The 14,353-nt window shown below is 36.5% G+C and overlaps 1 protein-coding gene across 6 annotated transcripts in view; it reads left to right on the top strand.

The window, feature by feature from the left end:
* Cdk14 (cyclin dependent kinase 14) overlaps positions 1 to 14,353 on the top strand; it is a 617,491-nt gene that overhangs the window by 302,048 nt on the left and 301,090 nt on the right. For all 6 annotated transcript variants that reach the window (XM_021242623.2, XM_087204731.1, XM_087204728.1 and 3 more), the window contains one exon: positions 2,483 to 2,606. In XM_021242623.2, coding sequence (XP_021098282.1) covers positions 2,483 to 2,606 — 124 coding nt within the window. The remainder of the gene's footprint in view (positions 1 to 2,482; positions 2,607 to 14,353) is intronic.

The following is a 14,353-nucleotide window of genomic DNA, read 5'->3' as shown; positions in this document are numbered from 1 at the left end:
ACTATGCGGTATATGAAGTTCAGCAGGCAAAGGAAAGAAAGAGCTTTGGTAGAGAAGGGGTAAGAACAAAGTAAGGAGTTGGAAAGTAGGATACACTGTGTGTTAGTGGAGGACAAGGTGGCTGAGGATCAAGGAATGCAGGGCAATGATGGGTGCACAGTGGGAACTAGAGCTGGGCTCAGTGGCTTTGGAGGCTGTGTTACCAACTGCCCATATTTTATGCTGTCAGTTGGAAGAAACAGCTTTTGTTTCAGCAAATTGTGTTTCCATAGTCTTTCCATAGTGGAGGTGGCGAAGGGCACATTCTTTGTAGTCAAACTGCTTGGGTTTGAGCCTTGGCTCTGCTGCTTCATTGCTTTGTGATCTAAAAAAACGAATCCACTTTCTTCTGACAAGTATGGAGATAATAATAGTATTTACCCAATTAAAATGGTCACAGAAGTTAAATGAAATGATACTCTATAATGCATAGATCAGTAACTGGCATGTGGTAAGTGTTATAGGCTTCTTAAAATTCATCGCCATGGTTAAATAGACAACCTGAGTCTCTGATGGTTCCCCAGGATCAGTTAACATCTTGTAGAGTGCCAAAATATTTCTTTTCAAACTGTTTATTTTTTGAAATTGAATTTATATGTGGTCTGCTTATGTGTGTGTATGTGTGTTAAAGCCTTTGAAAGGCAAAATAATTTATTTGCTCCCTTTTTCTTCTAAACTAAAAGAGTATGAAATTTTTTTAGAAATTGTAAAGTGTAAACTTCAGAATCCAGTGGGTATTAGAAGTGAGGAATGAGGCTGGAAGCTGCTGCTGATGGTGTTAAGTCTTTCCTCTTCCTGTACAGAAAAGGGTGAGAGGAGAAGTTTAGAGAGATGTTTGTTTCCTAGGATCCTTAGGAGCCAGTATTTTAAGGTAGACTAGCACAAAACAGACTTAATTCCTGGTCCATATGCTCTGGAAATAGTAATACCAAGTCTTTAGTGCCCTGTGCATATTGTCATATACACAGATTTTGAGATGAATTCATCTTACAGTATTTCAGAGTGTCCTTCCTGTAATAGGTGATGATGATGAAGATGCAGTTGACTTTTGAAGCCTTTGATTAGTTGGAACATTCCAGACATGCTAGCTTCCAGGGCCCTCAAGAATTGCTAATCTTTTCCATTTGAGTATTTCAGAATCTGTATACCATCAGGTGTTTTGTTTGGTTAGTTGGTTTGGTGGGTGGGTATTTTTCCATTTTTTTGAGACCTCACTTGAATTCACTATGTAGCCCAGGTTGACCCCAAACTCATAGAGCTCCTCCAGCCTCGGCCTTCCCAGTTCTGGGATTACTGGTATGTACCACCATGCCTGGCTACTATGTCTTTTAACTCATTTAAAATCTCCTCAAAACTCCCCTTTGTTACTAGCTGGTTGTATAGACTGCAATAGTGGTGGCACGTAAAAGTAACATTTGCTTTTCTTTTTTTAGGAGATTTATTTTTTTTAATTTATTTTATTTTATTTTATTTATTTATTTTGGTACTGGGGATCAAACTCCGGACCTTGCGCTTTCGAGGCAGGTGCCAGAACCACTGAGCTAAATCCCTGGCCCTTAGGAGATTTATTTTTAAGTAATATGTCAGAATAATTTTGGCAAGTAAATTGTTCTAAAGAAATCTCTTTTGTAAGCAGATTATTGGGAAGCCTAATGAATCACACTTTTTTGTTATCAAATTATAAACATTCGATAAGATCCAGTATGGAACGTCACAGAAAAGGCCATTAGTCACTTGTTAAATTATTTCTGGTGAAAGTGTTGCTTTTGAATCCTTGACATCTCTGTTTCTTATTTTTTCTCCCTTTAGGGTAAGTTGGCTCTGTAATTAGTCAAGGTACATATCTGTCTTTAGGCAATAGTCTAATCTCTATGGCCATGTGTGCACAAGCAGTGTAATTACAGTGTGGTATTAATTGGACTATGTGACTGTTTTTTTTAATTATTTCAAATCATCTTATGTTTCCATTCCTTTAAAGCATATTAATGAGTAAATCCACAGATACTGTGTTTATATTATTTTTACAGAATTAAATATATACACATTTACATAAACTTGGTAAATAGTTCCCTATCTTTTATCTTTTATAATTTATAGATTCTCTCCCTACTTCCTTGCATCATCATGTTAAGCCTGAAGAAATGAAATACTAGGAAGATTTATTTTTAAAATATTTTCCTTTAATTTAAAACACTGATTAGGAATAGATCTCTTTGGCTGAGGTGGTATCACTCCATGTAATAAATTGGTAGAAATTTAGCAGATTTATTTCTTAATAAATTAGGGACTTACATGCTAATATTGTACGTTCTATTCAATAATCTGGTGGGAAATTTAGCTGTGGGTACCCATTTTCACTAAATCTAAACACTTGGCAGGATGTATGTAGAAACTGGCATTTATCTGAACTCAGATTTTAACTTTTGTCTCCCTGTCTTTTCAGTTGTTTTTATTTCAGTTGCTGCGAGGGCTATCTTACATCCACCAGCGTTATATTTTGCACAGAGACCTGAAACCACAGAATCTTCTGATCAGCGACACGGGGGAGTTAAAGCTGGCAGATTTCGGTAGGAAAGCAGTTAATTACCAGCCTATTTTGTCACAGTGTGCAAGCGCCAGGCAGATGGTGGCACTGCATTTGTTTAGGTGTAGTTCTTCTGTCATCATGGATCATGGTAAATTTTTTTTTGGAAAGAAGACTTTTTATTTAGGATAACATAAAGCAGAAGTGGATAAGTTGTGGATAAAATCCATCATAAAACATTGATAGATTTTTATAGAATTTAGACTGCTTATCAGAGTCTTACTTAAATAATCAAACATTAATCAAATGTCAGTACCTGTTTCCAAAGGAAAAGTCGTAAAATTATGAGCATAAAATATATTTAAGAATATTTTTACTTACTCTTCTGAAATTGTCAAGAATACTCCAAAGTAGAATTGTAGTGTAATCCAATTTCAGCAGATTATCACTATTTTTGCCAAACTTGAAGAAACCTGAAATTATCTGGCCCATTTCATGGCATAATGGGATATGTGGCATCAATGGTTTATGTTCCCCTAAGAATTTCGTAACTTAGAAATCTAGCGCCAGTTTAACCTTTTCAAAAATGACTATTGTTGCCAGTATTTCTCACAATATTGTAAAGTAACACATTATTGTTTAAAACTTGGAGTCCTGGAGTAGGCCCATGATGAATCATTCCTTTCTTAGAAGTTCTAAGATCAGCCTTTTCCAACTTCAAAGCCTCCTCCAGGTGTCCTTGGGCATCCAAAGGAAAACAGAATTGTCTTACCCTCCTTGCTGGAGCCGCATCCAGAGCCAGGCTGACATTTCTGCATCTCCCAGGTGCTCTGTGCTGCCCGAGACCATGTTTATTAGGTTCCTGGTAGTGGGGATGTTGCCTTGTGGCAGCGTGATGTGTTGGTGTTGCATTGCTGCAATTATTTTTGAATACATGTGCTGATTAGAAATTGATTCCATTAAGAATGGAATGGAAATATCACCCTTGGGACATAAAGATGCCTGTGGTTGAGATATGGGCTTTTTCTGAAATATGATTATCTTTTCCTGCTCCAACCTATAGTAAATAAAAGAGGACTGAAAATGATTATGTCCTGTTTCAAGGTCAGTAGACTGTTCTGTGCTGTTGAAAGGAATGTCCTCTTTTGGGCTTTGGGTATTCTTTTCTTCCAAAACTGAAATAAAGCAAAAGTTAGCACAATTGCTAATATATTGCAAAACTCTGTAAACTGTTTCTCTGCATCCACTTTGATGAAAATAATAAAACTGGTGTGTGTTTATGTGTGTGTGTTGTTTATTGCTAGATTTGGCATCAAGATTACACCAGGTGGCTAGATGTAAGTCTTTCTGTTACGGTGTAGAAAATACTGAGAGTGTAGGTGGATGGAAAAGAGAAGTTTTGTTGTTTTCCAAATTCAGAGTTATTGGCTTTGCTGTGAATATATTTTGTAGTTCATCGGTGTGAGTAAATTAAAAAGGATTTATAGTGATTTTCATATGAAATATACATGTATACAGTTAAGGTCATAAATTATTGTATTGAACATTTAATTGTGTTGAACATGTTTCTTGTATGTTTATAAGATATATTTTTATAGAATTGATTTGTGTATATAATAACACAGAAAATTGTGTATATGTGCTTACCAGGGATTATTTTTTAATTTTAAAATGTTGTTTTTATGATAGCCAGGAAAGTTCATCTGAGGAGTTTCATGAATCCTTAAAACTGACATTTTGTAATATTGGATTCAGGAACAAATTGAAATACAATTTTTAAAAACTCAAATGATTGTTTAGAAGATTTGAAAATTTTGAAAGTCTGAACAACTCAGAAACGACAAATGTTAACAGTTTCGTTGTGTATTTCACCAATTACATTCTTCTCCTTTTCTTTTCTCTTATTTTATGCTTCATCTATATATTGCTTATCCTCAAAAAAAGAAATATACTATTTTATAAACATTTTCACCATAAAAATATGTCATGAGCATCTTCTCATGCTCCTGAGTATGACAAAGTCATTTATAACCACTTAGATTTTTCCATTACTCAACAAAACCTAGTCTGTTCAGTTCTTCATGAGCATTTGTGTGGTTTCCAATTGTTGCCAGTCAGGCCCGGTCCTGTACTGAACATCTTTGTAGGGAAAGCTACCATGCTGCAGATGTGATGGCGAATGTTGCAAGGTGGCTGAGTCCTCAGCCCAGGCTGCTCTGCAGAAGTGGCGCCTGTGCACCTCCCCTGGGGGCAGGGATGGAATCAGCTCTTTGGAATGCACACTTGGCATGCATCCCGCAGACAGAGTATGATGGGCAAGACTCATTCACCAACTAACAATTTCCCTCAATTAATTGTGCATTATTTTTGTCTTTTAATTTAAGACATGCAATTAACTATGCTTTACTGTGTTTGGGCACATGTATGTCTGAGATGAAGGAAACGCACTGAAAACTGCAGAGAATCTAAACAGTGAAAATGGGATGGTTCCAGGCAGCAGAACAATTAGAAACACAAGGTCTCAATTCAGAATTTGACATGCAAAGGGTTTTAGAAACCATTTATTTGTCTTACCTTTGTCTTTTATGTGAGCTGTACCATAAATTTTTGATTAAAAGAGACAAATGCAATTTGTATAATTGCATTTCCTATATTGTAAAGGATACTTTTTAATTAGGAGAATACACCGAGGAAGTAAAACCACTAAAATTTATTAGGTTTATTCTGTGTGCCAGCTAGACATTTACAAATTCTTTTTTTTGTTGTCTTAACCAAGTAAGGTATAGTAACCTATATTTTTGAGATTAAAAGAGGGTAATAACTTGCCTAGGCTTGGTCCCACAGACAGTTGGCTATAAACTTTAATTTCAGATGCTCGGTCTGTATCCTTGAATGTCAGGTGGCCCAACATCTGTATCTTTATCCATAAGGAGTGATCAAAAGATAAGGTAAATGTTCAAATATAAGAAGAAAACAGTACAACAAAAGACAGATTGCTGAAAAGGATGAGGTAAATGTGTCCAAATGGTGGGGTGGTTTAAGGAGGATTCGTGGGAATGCTTCTTTTACTGTAATAAATTTAAAAAAAATTTTCACCATATTTTTTGACAACTCCATGTTGATCAAACCTTTATGACAATTTCTGTTAAATAATGATTCTAGGGTCTATGTCTAGAACTACATTTAGATGCTTAGCACTTGCTAGATGCTCAGTAAAGATTGGCTGGATGAATGATTGACTGATTGAATGAAAGATATGCATGAATATTTTGAATGTTAGTCTAAAGACTCAAACACACTTGCATTTACTAATTTGTTTGATTAGTTCAGCAAACTAGCAGTGTCCCAGCTGTGCATAGTCAAGAGCGTAAATGGAACTGATGACTTTTGGTAGTGCTGAGCCTCCGTATTTCTTTGAGTCTGTTACAGAAGTCTTGCATGTTGACTTGGTACACTATGTTATAACCATGTGATAAAAGTAGATGTGACAGAGTTCATGTAAATATACATGAAAGAAGCGTAAGTCTTGACGTTTCTACTCTGTAGACTCCAAGTGATTGCCTACTGTTTGAACTGTTGGTGAGAGCAAAGTGTGTTAAACATTGAACTGGGAGATATGACTCAGTCTGTAACAAGCTTCTAAATTTCAGGAAGTTATTCATCTCTTTTGAGCCTTTCTTGAAATAAAAAAGCATTGAGCAAATTCTAAGGTCCTTTTAAAAATATTTTACATTTCTGAAATTATTAACTTATTTTATGAGTAGTTTCTAGTGGGTAAAGATCTGCTCACTGAATCTGGAATCAGCGTTATACTATCTCTCCCTTAAATCTAATTTTATTTCTGTCTTTTGGAAATTCAAACAGATGAGACTCATGCTTCTGTAATATGCATTGAGAGTACATTAAAAGAAAATTATTGCAGCACAATAAGTAAATGTATAAGTTTCCCAAGAATTTAAGTTTATTTTCAGTGTAATAGTATGAAAATTTAAGATATTCTCCATTTTAGTGAGGTTAAAACAGAAAGGATGATTGTGTAGAGTTACAGTTTCCTGCGATTCATGCAGATGATATTAGTGTCATCCACATTTCCCAGCCATTCTTCTGCTATTTTTTTTCCCCATACTGGGGATCAAACTCAGGACCTTGGGGTTGTGAGGCAGGTGTGGTGTCTTCTGCTATTTCGTTTGTTTTGTTTTTTTGGTACCGGAGATTGAACTGGAGACCTTGTGCTTGCAAGGCAGGCCGGTGGAACCACTGAGCTAAATCCCCAGCCCTGTCTTCTGCTTTTTTTTTCTTTTGCTATTTTTTAAAAATTAAATTTATTGGTACATTTTAGGTATACAATATAATGACATTCATCATTGGGAATTTGTACCTTTACATGATATATCTTGGTTCTTATTTTTTCCCCATTCCTCTGCCCTCTCTTCAGCCCCTCTACCCCTCTCTATATACAAAGACTTTGTTTATGTTTTTCCTTCTCTCATATTTATTCCTTTCCCTTCTTTACTTTCCCCAACCCCTTCCACTTCCCCTTCCCCTTTGGAACTTTTCTTCCTATTTCAGAATATCTATTACACATTTTGATCCTTATTTACACTTTCAGTTTCTCATAACAGAGAAACTATTTGGTATTTACACGTGTGTCCTATTTATTTCACTTAAGAGTATGGCCTCAGTGTGCATCCATTTAGCTATAAATGTCTCTAGTTTCTCATTCTTTATGGCTGAGTAGTACTCCATTTTTAAAAATGGAGTCTTCTGCTATTTTTAAGGCTCAAACCTTAAAAAAGGTTTTAAACCACATTGAAAGGCAGTTTGGTTAAATGTGCCCCTGAAAACGAGAGTTCTTGAGGAGTCTGTAACATAAACATTTAAAGACTTGGCTTACTTTATTGACTTTTCTAATGGAGGGATCCAAGTTAAACAACTCTGTGGTTTCAATCAAGTAAGACTTTTCCACCAATGGTCTAAAATCTTACTTTCCTAACATTGGTAGTTTTCTTTTTTCAGGCTGTTCCCTGACTAGATTTTAGAAAGAAAATTATTATAAACCTCATTTTAGATTAATTTAAGGAACCCACCAGAAATGTGACTTTATAGTGCACATGGTGAGTACATGATTTATTATTGGCTTCTCAGAACTCACTCAGATGCAGAGTAGAGCCTGCCAGTTTGATGAAGTTTCTAGATAAAAGCCTGTTAGCTCCAAAGACATTGAACAATTTTCTTATTATTCCATACAGAATTCATCACTGGAGCAATGGCTTGCACGATTCACTCTTACTGTGCTTTTGTTTTAGAATATATTTTCTAATAACAAAATAACTATTTTCCAAGAAACTATCATTCTACTTTTAAAAGGCCCTTTGGACAGTTTCACACATAAACAGTTTTAATGGAAAATTTGGGCAGTTGCTTTCATGTAGATCTAAAACAAAGAATATATTTAGAATAGTTGGTGTTGTTATATGAAGTAAAGAAAGGTATTTTAGCCCCTAATTTATTTAGGAAACTTCATTTAAACTCCAAATGGAAATGTACATATTTTAAAATCTGTCCAATAGATCATCGGAACTACATGTTAGAAATAATCATGATTTGACATGTGAACTGACAGTTACTTCCCCTTGACTCATTGTTCTAAAGATAAGAAAAGAAAAGTTACTTCCCCTTGACTCATTATTGTAAAGAAAAGAAATGTTGATACTGAAAATTGTCTTCTCCTGATCCTGAAATTATCACTTAGCTTTATTATTTAAATCTTGTTTAATATCTTGCTCACCCTTTCAAACGTTCTTTTACATTTAAAAGGAATGATTATGATGGTGGCGGGGATGATGACATCTAAATTGTATTGTTTTTCTGTTTTGTGTTATCACAATATAGCATTTCTCAGACACATTAAAATGCTAAACATATGGGAGCTTTTTTCATTTTACATACACTTTAGTTTTTAGAGCAGTTTTAAGTTCACGGCAGAATTCAGCATCAAGTACAAGGAGCTGCTGTATGCTTTCTTCCTGTAAGCAAACTTCTCCCACTATTGCCATGCAGCACCAGTGTGATACATTTGTTGTAACTGATGAGCTGACTTTGACACATCAGTATAGTGAACCCTGAAATTACAATCAGCCTGAGTACGAACACATTGGGTTATTTAGGTTAATGGAATATTCATCTGCCTCTTGTTATCTACAATGTGTCTCCAGTTAAACATCCAGATCTCAGCTGTACTGATTTACAATCAATTTGAGTTACACCCAGCCTTTAGGAACCGATTAAGTTCGTAAGTCAAGGGTCCACTGTATCATCCTGAATTTGTATTTATTAGTGACATGTAACCATCATTATGCTTTCAAAATAGTTTCATTGCCCTAAAACTTATCTAGGTGAATTTTTTAAAAGCTGTATTTGGGGAAAAGAAGGATATATATGAACTGCAAATTAACATGTGTATACTAATCTATCTGTGAGAAATCTCTGTGCAGTCACCATAACCCAGATTGAAGCAATGTGGATAGTGGTTAATCGCTAAGAATGGCAGCTTCAAGCTTCATGGAAATGATGAAATTTGAGAGTCTTAGTTCCGTTGCAGGCAGATTATGCATATGTGGTAATGAGACATCTTTAAATGCAGAACATACTGTTGCAAACAAGGCCAATTATCTTATTCTCCACTTTTGATGGATGCCTTCTTGGCAGAGGGGTTTTGATATGCAAAAATATTATTTTTTCTTATACAATAATAAGGAAGAATTGTTGGCAGTAAATCAGATAAATGATCTAGGATGTGAGTTTAAAAAAAGCCATGTATCCTTAGGAAATATTCACATAAAAGATGACTGAAAGCTTATATGCCAAACATGATGATTGGAGTGATGTTAGGAAGGGTAGCATAGATGACGAATGGAAGAATTATGTCACACTTGTCTGCTTCAAGGCAACACTGCTTACAGTTGCACATAGCTTTTGTTAATGTGAAAGGAAGTGTAAAGGTTGCTGGAACAACACATGGCTTCTTCCTGAGTCCTTCCCTATCTCCTGCTCTTTACTGTCTAAGAAGCAAGGCAAACTCCACTAGGACATGTGCCAGTACACCTGACTTACACCAGAATCTTGGATGACAGCAAGTGAATCATTGCAGTGTGAAGCACAGGTTTTCTACAGCCTTTACTAAATGCAAGAAAAACTGACCAGCTACTATGGGAAAGCTGAGACGTGTAAATTTGGAAAGTCAGATAATCTTTATAAAAATTGTCATTTTGAACTTTTTCATTACTTTAATTCCATGAGATAAATAGTGGTTTCCCTCTTTTGTTTTGAGATTTTTTTTCCAAATCCTACATGTATTGCCATAATTTTGGTTTTGTTTTTGTTTTTTTGTACTGGGGATTGAACTCGGGACCTTGCGCTTGTGAGGCAGGCGCCGGCACCACTGAGCTAAATCCCCGGCCTGCCTTACTTTTGAAATAATGCATTTTTATATTAACATTAAAACATTTCCTTTTTTGAATAACTTCTTGTGCACTTAACAGATAAGCTTGGTAAGTTAAGACTTCTTTTTTTTCATCTTATCCATTTACCAGTCCAATTATTTAAATACAGAATGACCAAAATAGCATATTTTTGTTAAGTTTTATAAGATAACAGGAAATATAAAGATGACAATTTTATCAAATTTATTCCATGCAAGAATCGACTGGTTGAAATAACATCTGCCTGAGCTATGCCCTGGATAGTCAGTACGTAAACAAGTGCTGTCCGAGTGACACTCAGGTAATCTATTAAGTGGTTAATGAAAGAATTAGAAAAATTAAAAATAAAAATCAATTAAGAGGCGGGGGATTTAGCTCAGTGGCACCACATCTGCCTTGCAAGCGCAAGGTCCTGTGTTCAATCTCTGTTACCAAAAAACAAACAGGAAAAACAATTAAGAACTAACAATCTGTGCTGCTTATGAATTTTGAATATCTTTGAAAATTGATTACTACATCCTATAAAATAACCTTGATGTGTATAATTAACTTTATAGCCTTAATATAACTTTTTCAAAAACTCAAACTTTGAAAATAGAACATCTCTCTATTAAATGTCTATCGAAAGTTGGTTGAAGTTCTAATTTTTAGTCAGAAAGGATACTGATATAAAAATGCAGACTGAAGTGTTTATTCCGGTTATGGAGCAGAGTTATTGGCCAAGAAATATCCTGTGAAGCACTGCTCAGCTGATGTTGGATATGAAAATTGTACTCAGAGCCAGCGGAGAAGACATAGCCGGGAGGAACAGATGGAAGAGGTTGATAGGTTAATATAAATTGAGTGCCCATGTCGTGAGAATGGGTCAGAGAGGCATGAAAAAAGTTAACAGATCTCAGGATGTTTTCTGAAACGTTACTATTAAACTCAAATTACTCAAAATGAGTTGGGAGTCTCTCTTTATAAAAATCACTGATATTAGAATTATGAGAAAAAATAAAATAAATATGACATGCAAGCATTTTGCTCAAAGAATCTGGCACAGGATATTGCCTTACTATTGAAGTAATGATCTGTTTATTGGTAGAGTCATGTCATTGGGAAAATTTTATTATGGTTTGTTTTTCAGAATATAGTAGAGACATCAAATCTATGAGGGGAAATTTAAAATAAATCATTTACAACTGTATAGAGGAAAAGGAAAATCTTTTACATGCGCATTTTTAGAATTTGTAAATGTTGCGTTTTCTGTGGGGATTTTTATTTTGTTCTTTTTGGTCTTGGGGTTTGAACCCAGGGTCTTGCCAGTGCTAAGCTCATGCTTCACCATTAGGCTGTACTCCCTGACCCTCTGTAGATTGTGGTGAAAGCTAAGAGATTGTCTAGTGTAAACCTTTATATACTTGGCCCAGAGATGGAAAATAAATTAACTTTGGGCCTGTTAAATTAGTAAGAGATGTGTTATCAGTAGTAGCACTGTATCATTACCTCTGTATTATTACCCACACATGAGAAGATAAGAATGCTAGCCATGTGTCCAGGTGGAAGTAACCTATGCTGACCGAATGACCTGGCAGAAGGCAAAATGCTAGATATCAGTGTGTACCACATCTGAAGGCAGAACATGAGTCTTGAAGAAACTGCAAGAAATGACATAAAGAGCATTTCTCACAGTAGATCTGTGGAAACCCTTGTTGGAAATATAAATTGGAATGAAGTCTCAGCAATTTGTGAATTAAGGAACAACTCTGTTTATTGATGTTCCTGGGAGCAGTTAAAGCACTGAGAGGCCCTGTAGGCAGATGAAGACTGAATTGCTTTAAAAATGTTCTTGCTATAATTCAGTAATGCTGGGCAATAGCTGAGAAAATACCCTTGATGCCACCCAACGGGATTAATTTTTTGTTCAGCTCTTACCTTTTTTATGGCATTGTTGTTTTAGTCACAACACTTTCACACCAACTTCATGCCCACCCCACACCCCAATAACCAGTTTGCCAATGGGATTTCTGAAGATTCAGTTCAGTTCTGACACTAACTACCCAGGGTTTGGATAGACCGCACTGGTTAAGAACTCAGTCCCACAAAACCACCCCCACTTCAGATACTAGTGGCAAGTCCCAGACCTCCTGTACTTTTGACCGACCAGTTATATTATGAGGGGTTTCTGAGAGTCCTTCTTTGAGTTCAGTAATTCTCTAAAATGGCTCAGGGATCTGGAAAATCACTCTTTGCTTACATTTATTGGTTTATTATAAAGTAGTAATGGCAGAGCTTTTAGAGAAAAGTGTCCAAGCTGCATCCCCAAACCCACTTATTTATGGCAGGGTGCCAAGGCTGCAATTAAACCTGAATACTGAAGTTTTAGTTTAGAAAAGACAACTCATACATTAACATCTTTTATCTTAAAAGAAAAACAACACATGTGCCATAGGTTTGCCGCCACTGGCTACAACTTGGAAAGAGCCAAATGGAAGAAATGCAAAGGCAGGGTTTGGAGGAGGAGCATACAGGCCTTCCATTCTCTTTCTAGAGTTGCCAAATACCCAAAACTTCAGTGTCTTCCTCAGCTGGGAAACTCTCTGAGCCCTACCATTTATCAAGGGGGCCTCACTACCAGACATTCACTTAGCATTCAAAAGATACTCTCTGTAAACATTATAAAAATTTATTTTTCTTAGTGTACATTTGCAATACATATGATTACATAGTGATTCATCATGGCGAATTGGTACATACATACAATATAGCTTAATTCTTTTTATTTCCCCTCCCCTTCCACTCCCTCTTTCCTCCCTCCATCTTTTGGTCTCCTTCCCATTTGCAAAAGATCTATCTCTGTTTCCTCTTACCCATTGTTTATTTTGTTCTTTAATTTATTTATCCTGTGGATTTCTCATTTAAGAGAAACCGTGTGATATGTAAGCTTGTGTGTCTGATTTGTTTAACTTAACATTATGTTCTCAAGATGCATCCATTTTTCTACAAATGACCCAAATTCATCCTTCTCAGAAGAACTCAGTGTTGTACAGGGCCCGGGGCTGGAGGGCTGTGTGATAAGACAGTTTCACCACGTGTTTCTCTGGCTTCCCACGAGTGGAACCTACTGCCTGTTTGGCAGAACTTGGGGCAGAACCAGGCCCCTCCCAGAGAAGCCCCTGGAACTGTGGCAGAGCCCAAGCCAGACACCCACCATGTCCAGTTTCCCACGCAGAGCCCATGGTTAGGCAGTAGCAAGCTGAGACTGTGAGACTGAGTCCCAGTCCAGTGTCCCAGTCTCCAGGTGGGAGAGTGACTGCCAAGGTGCACGCGAAGACCGTGGCAGGAAAATTACAGACCCATGTCTTCTCTGGAAGCCTTTCCCTTAGGCAGAGATAGCAGCAAAAAGGGAGACCTATTTAGCAGTGAATTTAGTTATGGGAAAACATGCTTGCAAGGAGTAGGAAGGTCCAAACATTTGTTCTAACTTTGTCACTAATTAGGTCTTTGACCTTGAACAAGTCATTCAAATGAATAGTTCGGTTTTCTGTAAGTTAAAAAAAAAAAAGACTAGATGTCAATGATCTTTGAGCTTTAAAGTTTAGGTTTTAATATTTTAAAATATTCTGTCGAAACTATTACTGAAGTAAATTTATTCTGTTCCCTACCAGATGTGTGTACAATTTCTGGTCGTTTCCTTAAACGTGCTTTTGCCAACTTAAAACTAAATTTCTGCTTGGCCCATGAAAAATGACAGAAACTTGACAAATATAGATTTATTGTGACTGCCAGCCTTTTCTGGAATGAAGAGTTTTATCTTTTTAGTGCCATTTTCTTAGTCCATTTTGTGCAACTATAACAGACTGGGTAATTTATAGACATTTATTTCTCCATAGATCTAGAGGCTGGGAAGTCCAAGGTCAATGTGCTAGCTTCTGGCAAAGGTCTTCCACTGCATCAGCCTGAGGGGAAGGTAGCAAGACAGGAGAGTGTGTTTGTGTGTGAGTGAATGTGTGTATGTGCCTGTGTGCCCATCACACGTGTGCATGCAGATAGCAGAGGAGGAGACTGAGCTTGTTCTTTTGTAGCATACCCATTCCTGCAGTGAGGGCATTAACCCATCCACAAGGCTAGAGCCCTTGTGACCTGACCACCTGTTACGGGTCCTACCTCTTAATACTGTTACAAGGGCAGTTACATTCTAACAGGAGGTTTATGGGAGAGAAGTGTTCAAACCACAGCAGTTATCATTCTAATCACTGTAAGTAGGGACTCAGAGAAAGAACGATAGTTTTAATGCTTAAAATGTAAATTCAAGGCAAATTTTTAA

Source organism: Heterocephalus glaber, unplaced genomic scaffold (assembly GCF_053883595.1).
Source record: "Heterocephalus glaber isolate CG9 unplaced genomic scaffold, H.glaber_assembly_v1.0 deba00000546, whole genome shotgun sequence".
Lineage (NCBI taxonomy): Eukaryota > Metazoa > Chordata > Mammalia > Rodentia > Bathyergidae > Heterocephalus > Heterocephalus glaber.
Note: the sequence above shows the minus strand (reverse complement) of the source record. Positions and strands in the feature narration are given on the sequence as shown.